Source organism: Cololabis saira, chromosome 6 (genome assembly GCF_033807715.1).
Source record: "Cololabis saira isolate AMF1-May2022 chromosome 6, fColSai1.1, whole genome shotgun sequence".
Classification (NCBI taxonomy): Eukaryota; Metazoa; Chordata; class Actinopteri; order Beloniformes; family Belonidae; genus Cololabis; species Cololabis saira.
In genome coordinates, this window is record NC_084592.1 from 48,628,243 (window position 1) to 48,654,994 (window position 26,752).

The 26,752-nt window shown below is 42.7% G+C and overlaps 1 protein-coding gene across 1 annotated transcript; it reads left to right on the top strand.

The window, feature by feature from the left end:
- The first annotated feature begins 5,467 nt into the window (after window positions 1–5,467).
- Window positions 5,468–26,483, top strand: LOC133446256 (NACHT, LRR and PYD domains-containing protein 14-like). The gene is made up of 8 exons (XM_061724256.1): window positions 5,468–5,612; window positions 11,176–11,493; window positions 14,850–14,972; window positions 17,534–17,630; window positions 18,583–18,756; window positions 20,882–21,058; window positions 22,337–22,510; window positions 24,816–26,483. The coding sequence occupies exons 1-8, from the start codon at window positions 5,537–5,539 to the stop codon at window positions 24,832–24,834; spliced, it is 1,158 nt and encodes a 385-aa protein (XP_061580240.1). The 5' UTR covers window positions 5,468–5,536; the 3' UTR covers window positions 24,835–26,483.
- Window positions 26,484–26,752: the final 269 nt, after the last annotated feature.

Here is a 26,752-nt window from a genome sequence, read left to right on the forward strand (position 1 = left end):
CCCGTCCGTGTCTTTATCGTTTTTATGCCTTTATTCAGTTTGGTTTTTTCTTTATCATAGAATAAAAAGTTTTCACTTTTGTTGCTTCTGCACACAAATCATGAATAAGTTAAAGGAGCCGTCTGTAAGAAATGTCCAAAACTGGTACTGCAGTCACTTTCAAAACATTGTTGAGCGGCGTGTACCCTCCCCCTCCTCCCCCCGACCAGAGGTTGCCAGGTAGGCTGCAGAATGCAGCAGGAACGTAGGCTGCCATGGCTGCCATAATTAGAGCCGAGCTGGCAACCCGGATGCAGAAACAATACTGACTTGGTGATTGGGAGATAGGTGGAGGGTGGAGCTTCAGAAACAATACTGACTTGGTGATTGGGAGATAGGTGGAGGGTGGAGCTTCAGAAACAATACTGACTTGGTGATTGGGAGATAGGTGGAGGGTGGAGCTTCAGAAACAATACTGACTTGGTGATTGGGAGATAGGTGGAGGGTGGAGCTTCAGAAACAATACTGACTTGGTGATTGGGAGATAGGTGGAGGGTGGAGCTTCAGAAACAATACTGACTTGGTGATTGGGAGATAGGTGGAGGGTGGAGCTTCAGAAACAATACTGACTTGGTGATTGGGAGATAGGTGGAGGGTGGAGCTTCAGAAACAATACTGACTTGGTGATTGGGAGATAGGTGGAGGGTGGAGCTTCAGAAACAATACTGACTTGGTGATTGGGAGATAGGTGGAGGGTGGAGCTTCAACATAAACATCAGTTGAGGGCTGCAACTCCTTTTTAAACTGGAATATTCTGGCTTGAGTGCTGTTGTCAGTGACATAAGTATTTGAAATGAACATGATTTTTAAATGTCTGTTGACATATCGGGGTCATTTTATGATTCGTTTTATTATTGCTCTTACATACAGCTCCTTTAAATGCTTTAAAGTTAAATGTGTAAAATCAACTAACCTGAGAGAAAGTAAGACCTCTCAATACTTTTGTATCAGGAAATAAATATTTGTGGATCAGTTACTGTTTTCAACTTCCTGCAAATGTAATTTTGCGTCTGGTCATGTGACATTTATTCATGTTGAGGGAAGTTGAAAACCCCAGAAAACATTTATTTTATATCTTGTAAATACTTTAAAAAGGAAATGTTAGATGTGTCACAAAGGACCTAAGTTCAGGAAGTGGTTTGAGTTCTTAGTAACTCTGGTTCCCGTACGACCTCCAGGTCCACTGGTTCCTCTGGTTCTGTGGTGTCACATGGTGAGTGAATGAATGAATGAATAGTCTTTATATCGGTCTTAAGCCTTGTACAAGTTATTTTACAAAACAAAATGAAAAAAGTAAAATAAACATTGCTTTTGCCGAAAAGGTGTAGCTGAAGCCGAAGCTTCTACGCTTTTACCTGGTGATCAACTTAAATCAGAAACAGCATTAATCCGTGGAAACAAACAATGCATAAAGAAGACAAAAAAATAAGACAAAATATAAAATTGACGTTTCACATTCTAGAATGTTTTTGATAATATACTATAAAGTTATAGTGTTTTATATTTATTTACAATATTTTCTTTAAACATTTTCTTAAACTTGAAGATAGAACTGAACATTTTTAGGTCGTTGTCACAACTATTCCATATTTCTCTTGCCTTAATTGACGTCCATCTCTTTTTAATATTAGTTCTTACTGTCGTCGTCTCAAACATGAGTTTCAGGTCATAGTTTCTTTTATTTGGAACAAATCCTGAATGCAGTTTGGAAGCAGTTTCTGCAGTTTCTGCTGGGCTTTAAAGGCAAATAGAACTGTTTTCTGCTCTACTATGTCATGGAATTTTAGATTATTATATTTAATAAAGAGATTATTTGTTGGTTCATAATATTCAGATCTATTAATTATCCTTAAAGCTCTTATCTGTAATAAGAAAATAGGGTGTTGTGGAAGTGCATGCTCCTGGCCCGGCGCTGTGAACTTGATTCTGGTGGTCGACCCGGTTTGGGGGTTTTAGTTGTGGTTTTCATGATTTTGAATGCAACACATTGACCAGGAAACCCATTTAGGAAAACAGAACCGATCTGACAGCCGGCACAGAACAAATGGTAGAAATAAATAAGTTCAGGTGAGTTCAGTCGTGTTTGAGGAACATTAACATCTGAGGTGAAAAGAAAACAAGTCTCCAGTTCAGGCTTTGATTTCTGCAGATGCAACAGGTTTTTCTGAGGACTTCCTGTCGATGTTCACGAGCCTCGTCAGCGACCTGCGGTCTGGTTTCAGTGAAAACATGCAGCAGAGATCTGTGATCGATTACCGGGGTGTGAAACCAGAACCTGGAGAACAAAGACTCTGAGATGCAGCTGAGATGCTCTGATAGATGTTAATCTCTCCTCTGAACTACACGTCTGCAGCTCCAGCAGCTCCAGCACGATGATGTCACTCCAGCTATCGACCAGTTTTTAGGTGATTTGAGTCTTTTAAGTCCAGCCTGAGAAACCTTGGTGTTGGCAGTAGTGAAGTAAGGGTTAGTGTTAAGGGTTAAGGTTAAGGTAAGTATCGAAATCGAAACTTTACTTCACAATGTTGGAAAACCGCAACATTGTCAATAAACAGTTTCAGTCATGAACATTAGACAAAAACATTAGACAAGACAACCATTAGACAAAACAAACAGACAAAAACCCATTCCCCTAGATCTATCGAGAGGAGTGTCTCTTACGTCAGCTGCCCCTCCTGGCTCGGAGAACCTGTCACCGGGCCTCGGATCGGCGCAGCACCATAGCCTTGTTGCTGAAATCAGCACGGCTGCTTGATCCTACATCATGCCGACCCCACACGAGTGAACGTGTGCATTTTACCATCAAAACAAAAGACAAACCAAAATTGACTGTCAGGATGCACTGGAATGCTGAGAAAAAACGTTGGAAAGATCAACAACCGAAAACCATTTACTCTCTGCCAGAATCTGAGACAGAATAGTATGTGGATTCAGTTCGAATCTTTCTCACTTCTGGTCCATTTATATCACTCCATCTTATTTTTACCTCATTTTTAATTAACTGTGAATGAAGGGTTCCAGTCTAGCATGTGATGCAAGAGTTTTCCTGCTGCAGAATAAAACAAAAAGTATAAATCAGCACCCGCAACAGTGTTCTAACAGCCGAAAGTATTATAATGAAGCCTTTAACTCACCAACAGTTCGGCATGAGTAAAATTACTGACACCTATTTAATTTTACAATTGTGTTCACCTAACTGGAAGTTCTTTATTCATTAATAATCACGTCTGAGAGAATACTGATTACGGGCAAGCAGGCCTAACACAGACCCCAAACCCCAAACCTGACCCCAAATCCGACCTTTAACCTAACCCTGACCCCTAATCCTAACCCTAACCCTAAACTTAACCTTAACATTAACATAACCCCAAATTCTAACCCTATCCCTCACCCCAAACCCTAAATTTAACCTAACCCTGACCCCTAATCCTAACCCTAACCCTCACCCTAAACCTAACCTTAACCTAACCCTGACCCCTAATCCTAACCCTAACCCTAAACTTAACCTTAACATTAACATAACCCCAAATTCTAACCCTATCCCTCACCCCAAACCCTAAATTTAACCTAACCCTGACCCCTAATCCTAACCCTAACCCTCACCCTAAACCTAACCTTAACCTAACCCTGACCCCTAATCCTAACCCTAACCCTAAACTTAACCTTAACATTAACATAACCCCAAATCCTAACCCTATCCCTCACCCCAAACCCTAAATTTAACCTAATCCTGACCCCAAATCCTAACCCCAACCCTGACCCCAGATCCTAACCCTAACCCCAACCCGTTCTACACCAACCCCCCACCTTATTTTCTCCCCTCCTAACTCTCCCCCCCCCCTCTAATCTCACAACTCCCCTCTCAAAATACACCCACTAGCCACATACAAAGACACTGGATCCTCCATAATCCGACTACACTCATAAGGGATACCCAGTTATCCTCATACACCACACAGCACATCTCAAAACAAAGCTCTGAAACTCACTCAGAGATACCACACCCTACGCCACTGACAAAGTACTTTAGTGCATACGGATCTCTAACAGGATGAACGAGTGAGAGTGCAACACTACCTTCAGCAATCTCTGGAATCGCTAAAGAGCGTAGGAGGCAGAAGCGTATTGGTTCCTCTCAGGGGGGCTGCAATCACCAACCTAACCCAACCCTGACCCTAACCCTAATCCCAACCCCTAACTCTACCCTAACCCTTCTAAACCGTAACCCTAACTCCAACCCCTAACCCTAACCCCATCCAATGACTTGGTTTTATATAGCGCCCTTCAAGGCACCCAGAGTGCTTTACTGAGATCATTATTCATTCATACACATTCTCACCAGTGGTGGTAGCTACGTTTGTAGCCACAGCTGCCCTGCAGACTGACGGAAGCGTGGCTGCCATATTGCCCCAAACGGCCCCTCTGACCACCACCAACATTCATATGTGGTGGCAAAAATTGTTGTTCAAAAATGAATGTCAGGACACCTCAGCTGTCTTTCTGAAGTTTTAATGAAAAGAGGAAAAATACATTCAATTGAATGGAGGATCACACAGTGCCGATCTTAACAGACACTCAGTCAGCCAGTAATGCCCTAGCCATGTTTAAGCACCCGCTATCTTATAGTGGCCAGGCTGGGAACAACTAGACAAAATATCACTCTGGCAACCATGCCAGGCTCTGTGTCAAAGGAGCATGACCTTGGCATAGGAATGTTCACTTGAAAACAGGAAACAGACATTGTTATACCAAAATTTCCCATTACACATACACATTCAAACACATTCACACGGGGCAAGGTGGGTAAGGTGTCTTGCCCAAGACAGCAAACTGGGATGGAGCGGGATTCAAACCGCCAACCTTACGACCCGCTCTACCACTTGAGCTACTGCCGCAACCCCTAACCCTCCTAAACCCAAACTTTAACCCCCCTAACCCTAACCGCCCATGCACCCAGCTAGACCCATTCCCTTATCCTAGCTTTCCCTCCCTTTACCTAACTGCAATAATATAATACAATAAATAAATAAAATAAAATAAAATAAAATAAAATAAAATAAAATAAAATAGAATGAAATAAAACTAAATAAAATAAAACAAAAAAACTAATAAATGCAGATGCTGCTGTGCCATCCTGAAAAGGTTGCAATACAAGGCGGGACACGTTCCTCAGTATCTGAGCAGGTTTCCTCCTCTGGAGAGGTCGGCTCTGCCAGATATCTTTTTACCTCTACGTGGGCATCTGTGCTGGTGCTCTTGGATCTCTGGGTTGCACCTGACCAACGCCAATCAATTAGATAATAATTACCTCTGGAGTCTCTCACGGCGGCAACAGCACATCTCAGGTGAGGCTCAATCTGATGAGTCACCATGGCAACGGACACACCCACCGCACAAAGTCCAAAACCATAAATGAAATAGAGACAACTTACTGATCAAGCAGGAAATAATCAGAAATACTTTTGTCCAGAATGAACCGTCCAACTGAAGCCGAGAGATGAAGAACATGAACAGAATCATCAGTTTCATGCTTTATGGTCTGTTTTTGTGCTCCTCGGTTTTCTCTAATGATGGTGAGTAAGCAGATATTTTTTAAAGGACTAACATATAAAAACGTCTAATATCCAACAAATTGTCAGTTTGGATATAATATACGGGTAAACATCAGTTAAATCCATAAATGTGTCTACGGTGAAAGTAAGTTGAAACTTTAGTGACGGGATTCTTCAACCGTCGACAGCAGGAGGAAGAAGCGTCTCTGGACATGAATCAAAGAAAAGACGTAGCAAGATGTTGGTGGGTTATTTTAAACAATTTAGCAAAAACATGTGCATAAAACTCAACAATACAAATTACAAAAAAAATCGTAGTACTAACAAGAATAATACTAAAATGTACCTTTTTTTGTATTTAACTATTTTTATCAGTGTTTTGATCAGAAGTCCTTCATGTTGTTTTACTGATGTAGTGTTTAGTTTTCACCACAAGGTGGTGGTGAAGACGTCAACATGGAGCTCGTTTGTCAGGAGGTTTGAATGTAGATTTGTTTCCGTTTGGTCGGAAAAAATGAGTCATTATACCTTTACTGGAAAAATACGAATCCTGCTCATCGATTATTTATTGGCAAGTCCAAATTGGAAAAAAATGGGATGGGATGGAAAATGAAAAGTAATAATAATAAAAATTATAACTGTCAAGATAAACAATTACAGTAAAGTTGTAAAATTGTAGTTATTTCCCTTCAGAATTAATAATGAACTCTTACTGCCAGACTGCTTTCAAAGTCCTCTTCAAAAAACCTAGTTTGGCTGGAAAAACTTGACTTAAACCCTTTGGCTCTTTGGGGAGCATAGGTCATTCATGAACTTCTTCCAGCTGGTTCGGTGTTGAGCGATCTTCTCTGCTTCCTTCCAAGATGTTCCTTTCTCCTTGAGTTCTGCCTCGACAGACCTTTTCCAGCTGTTTTTGGGTCTTCCCGGTTTTCTTTTCCCCTGAGGGTTCCAGGTTAAGGCCTGCCTGGTTGTGTTGGATGCTGGTTTTCTCAAGGTATGCCCGATCCAGCCCCATTTCCTACGTCTTATCTGGGTTACTATTTATTCTTGTTGTGTGATTTTCCAGAGCTCTGTGTTTGTGATGGTGTTAGGCCAGTAAATTCCTAAGATATGTCGTAGGCATTTGTTTATGAATGTTTGCAGTTTGTTTGTTGTTGCTTTTGTGGTTCTCCATGTTTCCGCACCATACAGTAAAACTGACTTGACGTTGGAATTGAAGATGCAGAGGTTGACTTGCATGGAGATGAATTTGGAGTTCCATACTTGCCGTAGTATTAGAAAAGCTGTTCTGGCTTTCCCTATTCTAGCTTGTATGTCTTTGTCGCTGCCTCCATCCCTCCCTACGATGCTTCCCAGATATGTGTATGTGTCCACCTCTTCCATTGCCTCTCCATCCAGGTTTATGATATTGTTTGTTGTGTGGTCTGTATTTATCACCTTTGTTTTGCTTTTGTTGACGTGAAGTCCTGTAGTGGCTGCTGTTTTCGGCAAGTTTTGTGAATTTGGTTTGCATTTGTGCTTGGGTGGTAGACAGGAGGACTATGTCATCTGCAAAATCTAGGTTTTCTAATTGAGACCACATTGAGACCACATTGTCCACTGAATGCCCAGATTTTGCTCAGCTGTTGTTGTCTTCATCAACCAACCGACTGCCAAGAGGAAGAGGAAAGGAGACAGTAAACAGCCCTGCCTGACTCCTGTCTCTACCGTGAAACTGTCTGTGAGGTGACCATTGTGTATTACTCTGCAGGATGATTGTAGATATAGCTGTTGTGTGATTGTGACGAACTTCTTTGGAATACCATAGTGCAGTGATTCTTAACCATAGGGCCGCGGCCGCGAGCGCCATCTAGTGGGCCGCCAAAAAAAATTCAGTTTTGTACGTGTGGGCCGCGGGACTGCATAGCAACTCCCGACCAAATGAGGAGAAGACACTCAGCTAGCTGTACGTGTAATAGTAAGAGAAATGGTGTGTCTTTACAGAGAAAATCCTTCATTTTGCACAGAGTAGGTTTAGATCCGCCAGGATCAGGGATCGATTAATTGGGTCTGCGCCCAGAGCGAGCGAGCGGGGCGTGATCTGATCATGTATCCCGGCGCGTCCCCGCGGCCGGGGAGGTCGGCTGAGGCTGCCGCTCGGGCGGTGGGCTCCGTCGTTACTGCTGAAGGATGGTAGATGTAGATGCGTGGGCTGTCTTGTCTGCTGGACTGGACTGTTCGGGCTTTCGAAAAAGCATCGGAAAGTAACTGCTGCAGCCCGACCAGAGAGCTGCGGTGCGGGCTGTGCCCGTTGCAGCTGATCAGGCTCGGATGAAACCCGACACACTGAGTCCTGACAACTTATTAATGTAAATAACTTAAAGTAAAATCAAACTAAGTTTTGTCCTCGCTGTATTTTTAAATATGCAACCCGGAATGGACAAATTCATCCTGTTCAGTCTTCCCACTGGGACAAAACCAGTGTCTCATACGTTCAGAGACCGTGGCGTTCAAAGTGCGAAAGTGAAAGGCCACTGAAACAAAACACAAAGTTTTTCATCAAACATATCCACTCAAGTCTGAACTGAAGTCACAGAAAAATAAGCTGAGCATCTTAAAACATCCTGCCCATGTTTGGGTCCAGATACAGCTGTGAAGCAGCTTTCTCCACAGTGAACATAATTAAAACTAAATATCGTTTCAGGCTCATCAATGAGCACCTCCACATGCATATGAGAACCTGACACCATCCAGCCCAGATTTAAAGTCCTGACAGGAGAAGTTAGAGCTCAGTTCTCTCACTGAACAACAGAAAGTGGGGGCATAAGATTATAAGAGGGGAAGAAAGAAAAACTGCAAAACTGTTAAATTGTTAAGATGTGTTTATATTAATTTATTATAAAAATGTGTTGAGACAATTAACAAAGAAAAGGGGAAATTCAAACTGCGGGTAGAGAAATAAAATAAGATAGCATTTGAAAAATAAAATAAAATCTACTTTATTTTTAAGAGAAAAAAATATTTTTAATTCAAGTTAAACATGTTAATCGGCAAATATGTACTTTTTTTAATATAACAGTCAGATGCAGATGTTGATACAACGATGAGGCTACTTGAATATATATACACACACACACACACACACACACACACACACACACACACACACACACACACACACACACACACACACACACACACACACACACACACACACACACACACACACACACACACACACACACACACACACACACACACACACACACACACACACACACACACACATACATACATACATACATACATACATACACACACACACACACACGCATACACACATACATACATACATACATACATACATACATACATACATACATACATACACATATATATATATATATATATATATATATATATATATATATATATATATATATATATATATATATATATATATATATTATGATGTTCTGGACCTTCGCTTGAGTAAATTTTCTCTAAATGGACCTCTTAAGTTTTAGTTGAATACCCCTGCTATACAGTGTTTATATTTAATGGGCCCCGGGCCACTCTGTACTGAAAAAATTGGGCCCCAAGGTCAGAAAGGTTAAGAACCCCTGCCATAGTGTGCCTAAGTTTCCATAGAGTGTCTCTGTCCAGGCTGTCAAATGCTTTGTGGAAGTCAATGAATGTGAGTTAGAGAGAAGTGTTCCATTCAATGGTCTGTTCGATAATGATGCGGAGTGTGGCGATGTGGTCGGTGCATGATCTGTCTTGTCTGAAACCGGCTTATTGCTCTCTGAGTAGTTTATCTATCTCTTTTGAGAGTCTCTCTAAAATGATCCTGCACAATATCTTTCCTGAAAGTTTCTCATAAATGTTTCTGTAATCTTCTTTGATCCACTAAGCGAAGGATTGGTCCACCTAGCTTCACCAGAGCCCCGTTAGCCGACAAAAGTTTCCAGGTGGATCCAGGCAGGCCTTCATGGCTACCGTAACGGCCTGGATGGCAATAAACCACCCACCATACGTTGCCCTATCTGGCAATCCTGTACTTTTTTTGCCGTTACCGGCCTCTCACGGCATGGACGTGGGGTTGGACTTTGAGGGCCGGGCGGAAAAAAGGAGTCATTATACCTTTACTGGAAAAATACGAATCCTGCTCATCGATTAATAATTAAAATATGGAAGGATTAAGTCTTTAAAGTCAGAAGGAGCTCGGCTCATAAAGGTTTTATATGGAAGGAGAAAATGTTTATGATTTAAAAGAAAACCACCAAAGGGAAGACGGTTGATGAAATATGAAGTCTTCTGCTGATCATCACAACTCTGGCTGCAGTAATTCACATCAGCTGGAGGCTGTTCAAAGTTATTTTAGGACAAACATTTAATAAGAACCTTTAAATAACAAATGTGTTTTTCTGTTTCTATATTTTTAAACGTGTCTTCAGTCACAAGAGACGTCTGAACTCACCGGCCTGAAGAGAAGGATCTTAACAGAAATCAGTGATATTTTATGTTGAGTTCATGTTTGGTAGTCAGGACGATGTACTCGGACGTTCTGTTGTTGTTTGAATGTTTTGATCTCTTCATCTATGTTGGTGTTTTGGGAGAAATATCACTTAGGTTCGAGAGCGGTCGGCTGTGCAAAAATGAATCAGACACACACTCGCTTTTGCTATAATGAATACATTTATTAGCAAGCAAGCAGTGCAAACAAAAGACTCACACACGACTGCCCTTTGCTAGGATAACTCTGTGTCAAGTTATCCCCCGCAAATGACAGAGCAACATACAATCACAAGGGGCTTGGCCTAAACTCTTACCTTAACACAGAAGGACTGGGAGAGCCGGACAGTCCAGGCAAAGAGCAGCCATCAACCCCGGCTGGGCGTTGTGCACTCCGACCCACAGCAGACTCTCAATACGGACTTCCGGCTCTCGCGTCTTTATATCTTTCTCGTGGAAGGGGTTGCCCCTTCAACCCCCGCCTGCCAGTTCTCATGCTAAGTCTTGGCCCACACGGGACTAAGCTTCCCGTGTGAACCAAGCGCCTCTCTCACGGTTACAATAAACAACAGGTGCATAGCTGATATGACTGTTTTGAGAATGACGGACATTTCAGGACACAAAACTTATTTTTTTTCTTCATTCAGTTGGTGATGATGCTGTTTTAAGTTCTGGATAACATTTGTTCTTGTGTGGTTGTTTTTTGCGTTACGCATCTAGATATTCTGAATTGACAGTGAAATCGTTTCACATGGAAGTCGTGTTTGTTCAGACTAGAAAAATTTTTATTCTCACTGGCTGATGGATAAATTATTTCTCTCAGGGATGGATGGAAACAAACGTAGAAAGAAAAACAAAATATTAGATTTTATCAGTTGGATAGTCATTATGTTTATAACTGCATGATAAAATGTTATGTAGGTAAAATAAAACCTCCATTAAAGTTCATAATTATGACCGGTCATATTTATTCTATCAGCTTTTTTATATGCAGATATTTAATGAAGACATAACACAACTGCATGTTCCTCAAAGTGGCTGAGTTTCCTGTTAATGTCTTCTTCTGAATCTTCATCTGATGTTTCTGCAGATACACAGGTCTCCTGTCAGGTCAGCAAGACTTGTATCTTACCCTGCAGTTTCACAGCTCATGATGACGTTGTCATCCACTGGATTCGAGAGACTCCACCAGAGTCCCTGGTTCACTCCTACCATCACAAACAAGACCAACTGGGAGAGCAGCACCAGAGGTTCAGAGGAAGAACATCTCTGTTTGAGGACCAGATCTCCAGAGGAAACGCTTCCCTGCTGCTGAGAGGAGTGAAGGTTCAGGACCAGGGCAGATATCTGTGTAACGTCAGCACCGTTACTGGAAATAAGAAGAACTTCATCAACCTGAATGTGAACGGTATGTGGAGAATAAAAACCTCAGCAGATTCAGATGTTTGAATCCATTGTTCATGTTGGTTTTTTGTAATAAACAGAATAGAACAGATATTTACTGTTGCAGGAACAATAAAACACAGTTTAGCAGTTTTTCCTTATTAGCATATTGTAAAGGAACATAATTAACTCACTGAGTTTGTCTCAGACATAAAATAGCTGAGACAAAGTTAAAATAGCTGCCAAAGTGCTTGTTAAACTCGTAACGCAGTACTTCCAGTTGTACGTTCTTGACACGTCTGTGACTCACATTCACTTCCTTTGTTTGTAAAGTACTGGACAGACCGGGCTGACCCAAACGGATTGTGAGGGTCTGTTGGGAACGTCTGGCCGAGCCCTCTGTCAGGGACATCTTCAACTCTCACCTTGTGGTCGCAAGGTCTCCGGTGCCTGTCGTGGCGGCAATCCTAGAACCCGGTAGTGGACCCCAGAAGTACAGGATGCCGTCAGACTGAAGAAGGAGTCCTACCGGGCTATGTTGGCCGGTGGGACTCCTGACGCAGTAGATGGGTACCGGCAGGCAAAGCAAGCCACGGCTCGGGCAGTCCTGGAGGCAAAAACTCCGGTCTGGGAGGAGTTCGGGGAGGCCATGGAGGAAGACTTTCGGTCGGCCTCGAGGAAATTCTGGAGGACCGTGCGGCGCCTCAGAAGGGGGAAGCAGTACTCTGCCGGGACCGTTTATGGTGTGGGTAGGGAGCTGTTGACCTCGACTGGGGACATTGTCGGACGGTGGAAGGAATACTTCGAGGATCTCCTCAACCCGCTTGACATGCCTTCCACTGAGGAAGCAGAGAGTGGGGACTCGGAGGCGTGCTCATCCATCACCCAAGCCGAGGTCACTGAGGTGGTTCGTAAGCTCCTCGGTGGCACCAGGGGTGGATGAGATTCGCCCTGAGTACCTCAAGTCTCTGGATGTCGTAGGGCTGTCTTGGTTGACACGCCTCTGCGACATTGCATGGAGGAAGGGGACAGTACCGCTGGGGTGGCAAACCGGGGTGGTGGTCCCTCTGTTTAAAAAGGGGGACCGGAGAGTGTGTTCCAACTACAGGGGGATCACACTTCTCAGCCTCCCCGGGAAAGTCTATGCCAGGGTACTGGAGAGGAAAATACAGCCGATAGTTGAACGAGCACCCTCCGCAGGGTGCTCGAGGGTTCATGGGAATTTGCCCAACCAGTCTACATGTGTTTTGTGGATCTGGAGAAGGCATTTGACCGTGTCCCTCGTGCCATTCTGTGGGGGGTGCTGAGTGAGTATGGAGTCCGGGGCCCTCTATTAAGGGCTGTCCGGTCTCTGTATGATCGGAGCAGGAGTCTGGTTCGCATTGCTGGCAGTAGATCAGACTTGTTCCCGGTGCATGTTGGACTCCGGCAGGGCTGCCCTTTGTCACCGGTCCTGTTCATAATTTTTATGGACAGGATTTCTAGGCGCAGCCAGGGGCCGGAGGGGATCCGGTTTGGGAACCACAGGATTTCGTCTCTGCTTTTTGCGGATGACGTTGTCCTGTTGGCTTCATCAGTCCGGGACCTCCAGCATGTGCTGGGGCGGTTTGCGGCCGAGTGCGACACGGCAGGGATGAGAATCAGCACCTCCAAGACCGAGGCCATGGTTCTCGACCGGAAAAGGGTGGCATGCTTTCTCCGGGTGGGTGGAGAAGTCCTACCTCAGGTGGAGGAGTTCAAGTATCTCGGGATCTTGTTCACGAGTGAGGGAACGATGGAGCGTGAGATTGACAGACGGATCGGTGCAGCGTCCACAGTTATGCGGTCGATGTGCCGGACCGTGGTGGTGAAGAAGGAGCTTAGTTGAAAGGCGAAGCTCTCGATTTACCGGTCAATCTACGCACCTACCCTCACCTATGGTCATGAACTTTGGGTCGCAAGATCGCGGATACAAGCGGCCGAGATGAGTTTCCTCCGCAGGGCGGCTGGACGCTCCCTTAGAGATAGGGTGAGGAGTTCGGTCACCCGGGAGGAGCTCGGAGTCGAGCCGCTGCTCCTTCACATTGAGAGGAGTCAGCTGAGGTGGCTTGGGCATCTGTACCGAATCCTCCTGGACGCCTCCCTAGGGAGGTGTTCCAGGCATGTCCCTCCTCCCTAGGGAGGTGTTCCAGGCATGTCCCTCCTCCCTAGGGAGGTGTTCCAGGCATGTCCCACTGGGAGGAGACCCCAGAAAGTGTCTCTGTGACGGAGGTTTTGGTGAGCAGTGATCTGCAGCTCCTACCAGACGGGGGATGTTTGAAAAGTTTGCGTACCGGGTGTGAGGATCTGCAGAGATGTTCCTAGCTCTTTTCCTGACCCTGGATCGGTACAGGCCCTGGATGGAGGGATGGTCGACCCCGATCATTTACTTTGAAACTTGCTTTTTCCAGTTACGACTGTTGGCCAAAGTGAAGCCATATTTATGTTTATAATGATGTTGGAAGACTCATACATGCTTTTATAGCTACACTTCGGGATGGCTGTAATTCCTGTATGCTGGTTTAGATCAGTTAATCCTTCAACTTCAGTAAATCCAGAACGCTGCAGCTCGAAACTGGAACCAGAAAATGTGAGCATATATCTCCGGTTCTGACATCCCTCCACTGACTTCCTGTCCCTTTTAGAATAGATTTTAAGATTTTATTGCTAGTTTTTAAGGTTTTAAATGCGCTGGTACTATTTTCATCTTCATATCTCAGGGCGCAACATCCATTCAGATAAATATTCAAATTAAACATTAGACATGACCAAAACTAAACTCTTAATAACTTATTTTCATTCTGCCTCTAACACTTTTAACTGTCTTACCTTTTGGTATGTGAAGAAAGGTGTATTTCACGTATGTTTCCTCTTCATCACTGAGTTCACATTTGTATGTTCCTGTCTGTCTGGTCTGAAGATAAGTCCTTCAGATTGAGACTTCCTGTCTCTGATACAGTCATCACGTACTGTTTCCACCTCTCTGAAGGTGTGTAGAGCCCTACATGTCCCCTCTGTGTCAGGATGATCTCTTTGTGGTAAAATGCAACAGTCTTTGACCGTGAATCCCACAACTGCATCCATCTCCTGCTATAGATGGAGACTTTTAATGTTGCTAAATTATTCTGAATTATTTGTTTTAGTAAATAGTGGAAACATTCAAAGAACTCTCGTGTCACTGACTTTAGCTCAAGAACTGGTCATAAATCAATAAAGCAGATTCAAGAAACTGCACCTACAAACAGTAACAGAGAGTTGTGAAGGTTCATGTGTGCTGTGATCTGTTGAGACTCGGGTTCAAATCCCTGACATCAAAAACACAGAAACTGTCATTTTAATTCTTGTTGTGTTTTTTTGTTGCAGACTGGACTGGAGTTATTGTAGGAGTGGTGGTGGGTGTGCTGCTGCTGCTGGTGGTGGTATTGGTTACTGGAGTCGTTGGTTACAAACACAGGAAAAGGAGGAGGAGGAATAAAAGATATAAAGGTAAAGATATTGTTTCATGATTTGTGTGTGTAAATAGGAAGGATGCAGGATATTGAGTATTTGCTGATATCTGATATGCCAGTACTTTGAATGAAGTTTTTCAGGTAACGCCACGTCTGGAAACACCAACTGGGAATTGTGTCATGAGGTTCAATGTAGTTCAGAGATCTGTAAAACCCAACATCTGTAACAGCTGTAAAAGGCTGGTTGTCCAGAGCAATAAGTTCCAGATGTTTGTTAGTGATGTCGTTGGTCGCGCTCGTACTTTCTTGCCTTTGTTAAAGGAGCGATGTGTAATATGAAGCCAGAATTAAATACATACTCCAATAAAACGGGGGCAGTACAGCTGCACCAAGAGAGTTGATCTACCCTCACGAAAGAAATGAGAGAACGCACGGTCCCTCCTCATCACTTCTGTTGTCAACTCAACGTCAGATACGTGAATAAAACTCAAAATCTGAAAATAAAAGCACAGAATTTGTAAATAAGAAATTAAAATCTCTGACAAGGATACAATCATTTTTCTCAGTTAAACTTTTCTCTTCTCACCATCATTTCTAAAACCATCTCTGTGTCTGAACTGTCTTCCTCAGTTCCTCTTTTTGTTTCTTTTTGTTTGGTTGCAATTCTGAAATGAGTTGAATCTGTGCCGTCAATCTACTGAGAGAAGACGGAACATCATCAAGATCAATACATTAAAGGTAGAAATGGGGCACGGTGTTGCAGCTGGTAGTGCAGCGTCTCACAGCAAGAAGGTCCTGGGTTCGATTCCCGCCGGGGACGCTGTGGGCGCTGAAGTGCGTGTTAGTGCTACCCTCAACCCTCATCCTGGGTGGTGTTGGTGAAAGGTCTTTCTGTGTGGAGTTTGCATGTCCTCCCCGTGTTCCCTTGGGTAGCTAATGTGAGCTTCCCTCAGAAAAACATGCACAGAGTCCTGGGCTCTACTGCCCCCTCTGGCCAACCGGCAACCCTGGCAACCCTGCCTCCTCAGGTTAAGGAGGAGACCTGAGCTCAGTGCAGGGCCCTCCCTGGGTTGGTAGAGGGAGCAAAGCCCAGGGGCCTCATTTATAAAAGAGTGCGCAGGATTGCCAAAAGCCGAAAATAGCGGGCGCAAAAAAAAAGCCGGATTTATAAAACCGTGTGCACGCACACTTGCATGCAATGTTCGCTTTATAAAACACAGTCCAGCTGGAAGGTTGTGCAGGTGAATTCGCCTCATATCCAGCCCTCTGCACGCCCACTTTATACCATAAATGGGCAATGCAAAGTAGTATTTGCATATGAATGAGCCTACTGAGCATGCGCAGTGGCTTCCTGCAGCATGTTTGCGTCAGGATGAATGAGACGTGTCGAGCAACCGTGCCACTAAATTTCACGGAGACTGAGATGGAGATGTTGTGGATGAGGTGGAGGCAGGAAAACCACATTATTTGGTGGTCACAGTAAAAGTAGAAAAAGTATATAAATAGTATAAAATAAAGCGAGTGAGTGGCAGCACGCCGTTGCTGCCCGTGAGTGCCACGGCGTACTGAGGACAGGGGGGACATGCCCCCCCCACTTTTCAAAATCAAATATCATTGTCATTGGGATCATTGTCAACTTGCTCCCCCCCCACTATAGATACACTTCAGGTGGAGCTTTGATAGGATTTTTACGGACACACACACACACACACACACACTCCCATACCCACTCCCATACCCACACACATACATGTATTCATAGATGTACACATACACACACATAGCTACACATACACACACACACACACACACACACACACACACACATAGTCATATACATACACGCATACACACACATAGATATACACACTTGCTTGTTCACCTGCATGCTTGCTCTGTAGTTTTTGGGGTTAGTTAGCGGTAGCTTAGCTCAGACCGTGATCAGATCTCGAGATTTGGGTCGATTGCTGCTCGTGTTTTGGTCGGCTCCGTGTCGGTTTTGTGTTTCGTTTGTGGTTTTTGTTTCAGATTTCCAGTGCTTGATGTGAGGCCTCCGTGTGCTCCTGCTATATGATACACTTTTAAAATCTGTGGTTTATTGTTTATATTTCTTTTTCAGTAAGCATCACAAAGCGAATTTCCCCATTGAAGGAGGAATAAAGGACAATCTTTTTCCTCCTTCAATGTATATATACTAAATATATATACTAAATATAGAAATAATGCACATATATATGCCTCAGGTTTTTACCGGCATGGTATCAACCATTAATATGTGTGCGGACAAGGTTAAAAAAAAAAAAGATCAATACATTAGGCATTGACTTAATCATACATATGGATTTCCGCAAGTGTGAATATACAGTATATATAAGAAATGTCTGCTCCATGTTCAGCGTTTGAACACCATGACACCAAACAGCAGTCAGCACTTTTAACCCTTTAAACATTCAGACTGACTGATTAAAGACACTTCTGATGTTAATTACAGGTCACACTTTAGTTTAATACGTCCCAACAGTCATATTATTATTATTTTTTCGGGTCAGTTTCATTAGTGTTTTTGTTTTTATTGTTATTGTTGATTTATATTTTCAGACACGGTTCTGGATCAGTTGGGCATGAAGAAGCACGACTCAACAGAAGGGCTTAAACAGAGTCTGATCTCAGCTATGAAGGATCGCACAGAAGTTGAGTGAGTCCCGATGTGATCAATAACACAATCAGTCTGTGTAGATTAACAGTTTAGTTCCTTTAATATTGTTTTTTGTCGTCAAAATGAGAACTTTTATAGTCAGATGTGTTTGTTTATTCTGGGTCACCTCACAGATACAGATACAATAGGGCCTTCGCACTGTAAGGGCTCGGGCCCTAATTAAAGCTGCAAGCAGCCTGAACTTGCACCCTTGTGCACGTTCAGGCTGCAGTGGAAGCTTGTATGACTTGATGTAGATTCTTCAGGCCTGGACATTTAGCGGATACTATCAGATATGGACCAATCAGATGAAGGGGCGGGGCTAATTTGCAGCAATTGTGTTTAAGGACTCAAAACCATGTCCGATGACACCACCCACGACTCTTTATGTCAAACCATTCAAAAGATATAGCAGAAAATAGGATCTATCAAATATCGAGCCATCAGAAAAAGGGGCGGGGCTAATTCATGCCAATGAAGGTCAAATACTCAAAACGGAGTCCGATGACACCACCCACGAATCTTTACGTCGAACCATTCAAAAGTTATGGCAGAAAATAGGAACTATTAAATATGGACCAATCAGATGAAGAAGGGGCACACTTTTTGGCATCTATCGTCGCCACGGTAACACTTTTGACTGAGTAAGTGCTCGGGCCCTAATTAAAGCTGCAAGCAGCGATGAACGGGCCCTCGCACTCTTGGCCACCGCCCCCCATAAGCATATCAGAAATGACACCACCCACGACTTCCTATGTTTTTTTCCTAAATCAGATGTTTTCATTTTGACTGGGGGATCAGATGACTGACATTATTGGAGCCTGAATGTAACGCCATGTTTCCTCCTTCATCTGCAGATGTTGCAGATGTTGCAGATGAGACCTCTGTCTGTTTTGTCATCAGTTTGTTTATAACAGATTTTATTAGAACTGACATCATTCTCTCATCACAGGCTTGCTGAGTGCAAACTCTTAAAGACTCACTATGAAGTCATTGCGTCCGCTCTGAAGTCCGACCCCTCCCATCTGACAAAACTGGACCTGTATAAGAGCTACCTGGAGGATTCAGGAGTGAAGCTTCTGTCTGATGGACTGGAGAGTCCAAACTGTAGACTGGAGACTCTCAGGTCAGTTCATGGAGATGTTTCTACATTCATCCAGTTGTAATTCTCCAAAGATGTAACTAAATAATTTTAATCACAAACATTTAAGAAAAAAATGAACATAAAAAATCTCTTATATTTAGTGTCTTTTGTAAATATTCTGGCTCAACATCTGAAGAATTAATTAAAAAACCCTCAGAAAAATCATTTTATTTTATTTTTTATGTTTTTCTTAGTTTTTTATCCAACTCTTCGCAGGTTGTAAACAGGAAGAGAAACCAGTTTAGATGAAGATGAATCGGCTCAAATGTGATTTTCTAACAGACTTTTCTGGCTTCTGAGAGATCTTCCATCAGTAGTTTCAACAGCTGGATCCGCTGGATCAGCTGCCCCCCTCCCTTCCTGAAAAACTAAAATCAGCAATCCTGTTGATCTGATGACATTTAATAATAATAATAATGACTTTATATAGCGCCCTTCTAGGCACCCAGAGAGCATTATTCATTCATACACATTCTCTCTGGTGGTGATAGCTACGTTTGTAGCCAGAGCTGCCCTGGGGCAGACTGATGGAAGCGTGGCTGCCATATCGCGCCAAACGGCCCCTCCGACCACCACCAACATTCATACACATTCACACGGGGTAAGGTGTCTTGCCCAAGGACACTACGACAGCAAACTGGGATAGAGCGGGAATCGAACCGCTGACCTTCCGATCATTGGACGACCCGCTCTACCACCTGAGCTACTGCCGCCCCATTTAACTGATGAAAACATTTATCTGTCATTGATTATTAATCTGAAGCCAGAACTTTTGACCAGAATTCAGTCAGAACGTTTACATGCAAAAGAACAGAAAGTCGAATTGTTGTCTTAATCCGACCTATATCGAATTTTTAAATGTGTACACCTTAGCCGGGCTGTAGACGAACCGAACTGAAGCTCTTGAGATTGAGCTTTTGGTGCCAGATAATGTGTCCAAATCGAGTTATTTTTTGGCATGTATACACAACCCACACTTAGCCGAGCTACTGACTGACCCGGGGCTCCCCCTTCAGGAAGTGACGAGCCGCAGGAATAATAACAGTCACAACAACACAACAGAGCTGCTGCATCGTTAGCGTACATTTTTTTGCATGTTGTCCTCCTTCACGCTTGTTTACTAATTGTACCGGAAGAATGCCAACAAGAAAGTGTATGTGGCGCCACCTAGTGTCCCGGAGTCGAACGCACCTCACTCAATAATCAATTGTCTTCTCGTGCATTTATATTTTTTCTGAACCTCCAGTTTAATCTTTAGCTAGGTTGTTGCCAACAGCTGGATTCAGATGTGCATGTAACGGAACTGACTGTTCGATGAACGACTGAGCTGGTTTCAGCTGAGGGTTCATGTTCAACTGTTCAAGAGTGAAGAGGAAAACCTGCTTAACACAGGAAGTTTACAAGCACCATCAGGACCTCCAGGAGTTCTGATTCTAGTTCAGCTTTTGTCGGTGCAGCTTCTGAAAGTCTGGCCGTGTTGAACTTGCTCCATAGTCCACTCCTCTGATCGATGGTTCAGGTGTGTTTATCGTCTCAACTTCCTGCTGCTTCATCATCATTCAGTCACTTTTCATTTGGACACAAACCTGCTGTGATCCGAGTATCAGTCCGTTCTGTTAGAACATTCACACGGTCCTGACTGTCAGACAGAACCAGACAGGAAGAAGCTGCTGAGGTCAGACGAGGACGGAGACGTTCAGTCGAGGACAAAGAACAGGACCTGGTTCAAGGACAACATGCCTTCATGAACTTTCATCTCTTTTCAGATTCCGATTCAGACTTTTTATTGTCATTACAGAGGGCACAACGAAATTAAAGGCAGGAAGTTTCTAGAACTTTATGTAGTTCACTGGATTTTCAGGAAGGATGGGGCAATTTTCATAAACTGCTGACAAAGCATTAAAATTGATCAACATAAGTTAATTGATGACAAAGCAGATGGAATATGAGATGATGTATAAATGAGGTAACATCCAGTCAGCGACTGGGAAATTAACCTAAATGTTGTAACGTCTCCGTCAGAAACCACATGTCTTCATGTCAGCTGAACTGATGTAAAGAAAAAAAACATCTGATTAGATTTTTATTTCCCTGTTTCTTTATTCAGGTTGGTTGACTGCAGGTTGTCAGAGATCAGCTGTTCTTCTCTGGTCTCAGCTCTGAAGTCCAACCCCTCCCATCTGAAACATCTGAACCTGAGCTGGAACTACAACCTGCGTGATTCAGTAGTGAAACATCTGAGTGGATTTCTGGAGAGTCCAGACTGCAGACTGGAGACTCTGATGTCAGACATGTTTTAGTTGTGTGTTCAGATGAATCTGATGTGAAAGTTGTGTTGACACTAACCTGCAGACATCAGGCTGATCTTCTGCTGATCCACACTGACCATCTGACTGCTCTGAGTTCTACTTCTCTGCTTTAGTTTCATCTTAAAGTTCCTCTTCTGATTTATTACATAAAACTAAACATCTGAATGTGTCAGACAGGAACAAATGAAGAACCAGAGATGTGTCTGAACCTGGAATAAAACATCTTCGGAAAAATTAATTAACTTAACAGCTAATACGTTCAGAAATGTCATCCAGATGCTGTTAATAAACTTAGAGAGTCAACAGACAATAGTGGACAGACTGAATGTGTAGTCGTCCAATATATGAGTTATAGAGCTCATTTACTGAATAACTTCTTACTGTGGCTGAAACCAGTCAAACCAACGTTGGCTTCCTTTGACTAACATTACATTTCATTTCAACAAATACAAGTTTACTAAATATAAAACTCTCAACATGGAAAAACATATTTTGCTATGTTTTTTTAATATTATTCCTCAATATAACTGTTAAGATCATTTCATCCAGGTGACATCAAGACATAAGGTGCAACAAATTATTACTTTTTATGATTTTCAGTGTGTAAAATGAAATATAAATACATGTATGTTGAAGTAAGTAAACTGAAATAAAGCTGCTGTCTAGACGATGAGTTTCCTTCATCAGCAACAAAACATCCAACAAGAACATCAGAAACATTGTGTTGAAACTATGTCGTCACTCAATCAACTTTTTCAGAGAAAATGTTTGAAAAAACTCCTAAACAGACAAATATGTACTGATTGATGAAGAAATGTCTCCTTAAAAACATGGAGTTCCAAGTTCAAATTTTAACATCAAAACTCAGCTTCAATAAACTTTTACCTGCATTTAATATTTACATAGAAAGACTGATATTTGAATTCAAATTCTACCAAAAATGTTTCTGCCAATAAAGACTACATTAAAGCCTGGAGCATCAATTAGTTTCCATATTTAGACGAGTATTTGGCTCAGCTCAAACTCAGACTTTTATAATCATCAAGTCAATAATACTGAAGAGAAATATACGCAGACTATTGATCACATGTTTGACATCAATATGAATATCAGACTTCATAAAGTCCATCACCTTTCTAATTCTCATCTGTATGGAGCATGTAAAATGATGATGATGATGATGATGATGATGATGATGATGATGATGATGATGATGATGATGAATTGTAATGTATCTTTAATTCTTTATTCAGATTGCAGTGGTGCGGGTTGTCAGGGATCAGCTGTTCTTCTCTGGCCTCAGCTCTGAAGTCCAACCCCTCCCATCTGAAACATCTGTACCTGAGGTTCAACTACATGCATGATTCAGATGTGAAGCAGCTTTCTGATCTGGTGGAGAGTCCAGACTACCAGCTGCAGACTCTCAGGTCAGTGGAGGTTGGATTCGGTTCTGCTGCTTCCAGCACTAAAACCAGTTGGTATCAAAACAAAGATCAGTGTTTCCAGTGAAGCTGCAGCTTCTCAGCAGCTGTTTTCCTCATGAAGCTGTGAGAGGAGGATGATGACAGGCTGCAGGATTGGACAGAAAGACAGAGACAGCAGTCAGCCAATCAGATAATCCAGATGTTGGTTGTGGACCAGTGTTGTGCCATTCAATTAAAATCCCCCTGTCGAGCAATCTTAGTGACCATCTACAGACCACCCAAATATGATGCAAGGTTCTTTGATGAGTTTGCCAAACTACTGTCAATTATGTGCATGGATTTTGACTGTGTTGTTTTAGTGGGTGATTTTAACATTCATGTTGATAATCCCAAAGATGGATGTGCTCAGGAACTTTTAAATATTCTGGATAATTTTGGGTTTTCCCAGCATGTCAAAGATTCAACGCATAACCGAGGACATGTTTTAGATTTAATTATTTCCAAGGGTCTTAATATCTCAGAGGTTGTGGTGAACGATGTTGCTCTGTCTGATCACTACTGTGTTTTGTTTAAAATGACCACTGTTGCCAATCCTATGAAAGGTGAAGCAGAGGTAATCAGAAAGCGTTATATAAATGATAACACCTGTGCATTATTCACCCAGGGTTTTACACCATCATTTCAGTCTGGATTTCGGCCACACCACAGCACTGAGACTGTACTCATCAAAGTCCTAAATGATATTCATCTGAATAATGATGCAGGCAAATCCTCTGTTCTGGTATTATTGGATCTGAGTGCTGCATTCGACACAGTTGATCATAACATTCTTCTCAGCAGACTGGAAAAGTGGGTGGGACTTACCGGCACTGTGCTTCAATGGTTTAAATCTTACTTGCTTGATAGGGCCTTCTTTGTGTCAATAGGAAACCATGAGTCTGAGAGAACCAAGATCACATGTGGGGTTCCTCAAGGGTCTATACTCGGACCGCTTCTATTCAACATCTATATGCTACCCCTAGCTCAGATTATGGAACATCACAACATTTCCTACCATACTTATGCGGATGACACACAGCTTTATATTTCAGTGTCACCACATGACTACAGTCCCCTGATCTCATTGAGTAACTGTATTCACCAAATCAATGAGTGGATGTGCCAGAATTTTCTCCAGCTAAATGCAGAAAAGACAGAGGTGATCATTTTTGGCCCTAAAAATGAAAGGGAAAAGATCAGCGCTCACCTTGCCTCCATGTCATTGACAGCTACAAATCAACCAGAAATATTGGTGTAATTATTGACTCAGACCTGAACTTCAACAGCCATCTAAAGTTTCTCACTAAATCTGCCTATTACCACCTAAAAAACATTGCTAGAATTAGGGGTATTCTGTCCAAACAAGACATGGAAAAACTTATTCATGCATTCATTTTCAGTAGGTTGGATTATTGCAATGGCATCTTTACAGGCCTTAACAAGAAATCTATCAGGCAGCTGCAGCTGATTCAGAACGCTGCTGCCAGAGTCCTTACAAACACCAGGAAACTGGACCATATCACACCGGTCATGAAATCACTACACTGGCTTCCAGTGAGTCAAAGGATAGAGTTTAAAATCTTACTGCTGGTCTACAAAGCATTGAATGGTCTTGGACCAAAATACATACTTGATCTGTTAGTTCCCTATGAAGCTCCCAGACCCCTGAGGTTCTTCTGGATCTGGGTTGTTGTGGTTCCCAAGAACCAGAACCAAGCAAGGTGAGGCAGCGTTCAGTTATTCTGCTCCTCACCGGTGGAACAAACTTCCTGTAGACCTGAGGTCTGCTCCAACTGTCAGCCCCTTTAAATCAGGCCTAAAAACATTACTGTTTACGGAAGTGTACTCTTAAATTAAACCTGTCTTTTTTTTCTTTTTTTTTAACAGCTTGTGCTTTTTATTATTGTACTTCTTTTCTTATTCTTACCTATTTGTTATTATGTCTTGCCGCTTTTAATGTCAATGTAAAGCACTTTGAATTACCTTGTGTTGAATTGTGCTATATAAATAAATTTGCCTTGCCTTGCCTTGCCTTGGTGTTCACGTGTCCAGAAATAAAGGTGTATTCCAGCTGACAGCCTTCCAGGATGTTCAGACACACAGCTGCTCCACTGCAGCTTTGAACTCTGAAGTCCTGGATGTGCTGATGGAGGGATCTCTGCAAACACTCCTTTATCTGCTCTCTTCTTTCTTCTTCCCTCTACAGCTGATGGAGGGATCTCTGCAAACACTCCTTTATCTGCTCTCTTCTTTCTTCTTCCCTCTACAGGTGGAGAGAGACAGAGTGACCAGGACGGATGAGTCGTGTCCTGATCTTCCTCAGAGGTTGAAGCAGCACCAGTTTGTGTGGACAGACTCTGACTGGATCGTGATGATGATGAAGATGAAGATGAAGATGTACAAAGTTTCTGAATTCCAGCATTCCACAAACTTCTCATATATTCATGTATTTCATGTTATGTAAAAAATCCTTTATTGTTATTATATTCTTGTTAAAAAACAGTACATCAAAATGTAGCATTTAATTTGAACTTGAGGTTCCTTCGACAAGCAAGCACTTTGTCTAAATTCTGGATGAGTTCTAGTACGGAGGTGCCTACTACAAATTTACTGACGGATAAATGTCTACGCTGCCGCGGCGGAGCTACTCAGCACAGCAGCCATCTCCTCCACCGAGTCAGGTGGCTCCCCTGGTGTTTTCTTTGTATTTACAAGTTTCCGTTTCATTCCAAGTTTTCCTTTTGTTGTTGTCGTGTTTTCAGCTTCGTCAGGTTTTTAAAGTTTCTCTCACTGATGAAGAGAGAGACAGAAGAGATCTGTGGAATTAAAACACATCAACACAAATGTTCAACACTTGTTGATTGATAGTTGAAATGGACTCTGATCTCTTATTATAGCGTTTAAAATGTGAGGATTTCCATGCTTTTCAGTATCCTTGTTGATGTAGGAATGGGGCGGGTGTGTTAATTGGATTGTCAATGAGGATGATGGATGCGTACCAGATGGTGGAGGAGCCGTTTACTGAGTTCTGGGGGGGTTATGACCATTGAATGACCTAATACAGGTGTGTTTGGATGTGTTTTAATGATCCTGGGGGGAGACGATGCACCCAGCAGGGTATGAGGGAGTGGTGTGAGGTCGGGAGGAGGAGGTAAACCGGTTGAATCTGTCCCCCCCGAAGAGCTTGTCAGCGTTGTCTGGTTCCCTCTGCGGAGCTGAAGGGTACCAGCAGTGAAGAGAATCTAACAACCCATGCTGCTCCATAAAGTTAAAAAGAATAAATGAAATGACACGACTGGATTCCAGCCACCGTCTCTCCGTCCTCTGGTCCTGCTCTGACCTGCCAGGAATAACGCTGCCTCTGTTTCATCCTGGCCTCTTCAGCATCAAACCAGCACCAAACCAGCATCAAACCAGCAGCAGCAGGGATTTCAACCATGATCATATCTGACCCTGGAGGGAAGTCCAGACTTCTGGATACCGGCCATGAACAGTGATCCAACACTAGACGCTGTGTTGTCATGGAGACCAGCCAGGTAGATGATGGTCCGACTGAAGGCTTCATCACAGCCGTGGAGCAGCGTTCTCCATCTCACTAGTTTGTAGTTTCCATCTATGGATCAAAGGCCAATGGAAATAACAGGAATTTGGCAGTTTAAAGAGATTAAGGCCAAAACATTAAAGATAATGTGCATTTTTCTTTTAAATGATGATGTCAGAGTTTGCGATACAAATTATATTGACCTTTTCTTAAATGTTTTATTCAAATGAAGCCTGTATGGCATGGTGCTGCCCTCAGATAACAAACCATATATCTGGACCTCACGCCACTCTGTTAACATTTTGGAGGGAATTTAAATGTTTAAATATCACTAGACATGTCTATGTCCAATAAAAAGAGGGGTTAAAGTTCACGTGCATTCTTAATTCATTTCTCTTCATTTTAGTGGACAGTGTCAGTTTAAGTGTTTTTGTCACTTCACTTTAATTCAACCTACTTTTTACATCACAGCAATTCATTTTTTCACTTTGTTGTATTTTGTATCCTGATTCTCCATTTGCAATTTTATATTTCTATTTTCAACATGACCCTTTTCTTATTTTTATTCTGGCTCTTTACTGCATAAGGGCCATTCCCTTCAATATTCACAACCCTCCATGGTTCCAGAGCTTTTGGGCAATTCTGTCCAATAAGCAGTCCCACCT

Bases quoted from the DNA above. Each gene is read 5' to 3' on its own strand.
- LOC133446256 (XM_061724256.1), top strand. From the start codon at position 5,537: ATGAAGAACATGAACAGAATCATCAGTTTCATGCTTTATGGTCTGTTT. The intron at 14,973-17,533 runs GTAAAGATATTG...TTATATTTTCAG, and splicing joins GAGGAATAAAAGATATAAAG to ACACGGTTCTGGATCAGTTG. The intron at 18,757-20,881 runs GTCAGTTCATGG...TTCTTTATTCAG, and splicing joins TGTAGACTGGAGACTCTCAG to GTTGGTTGACTGCAGGTTGT.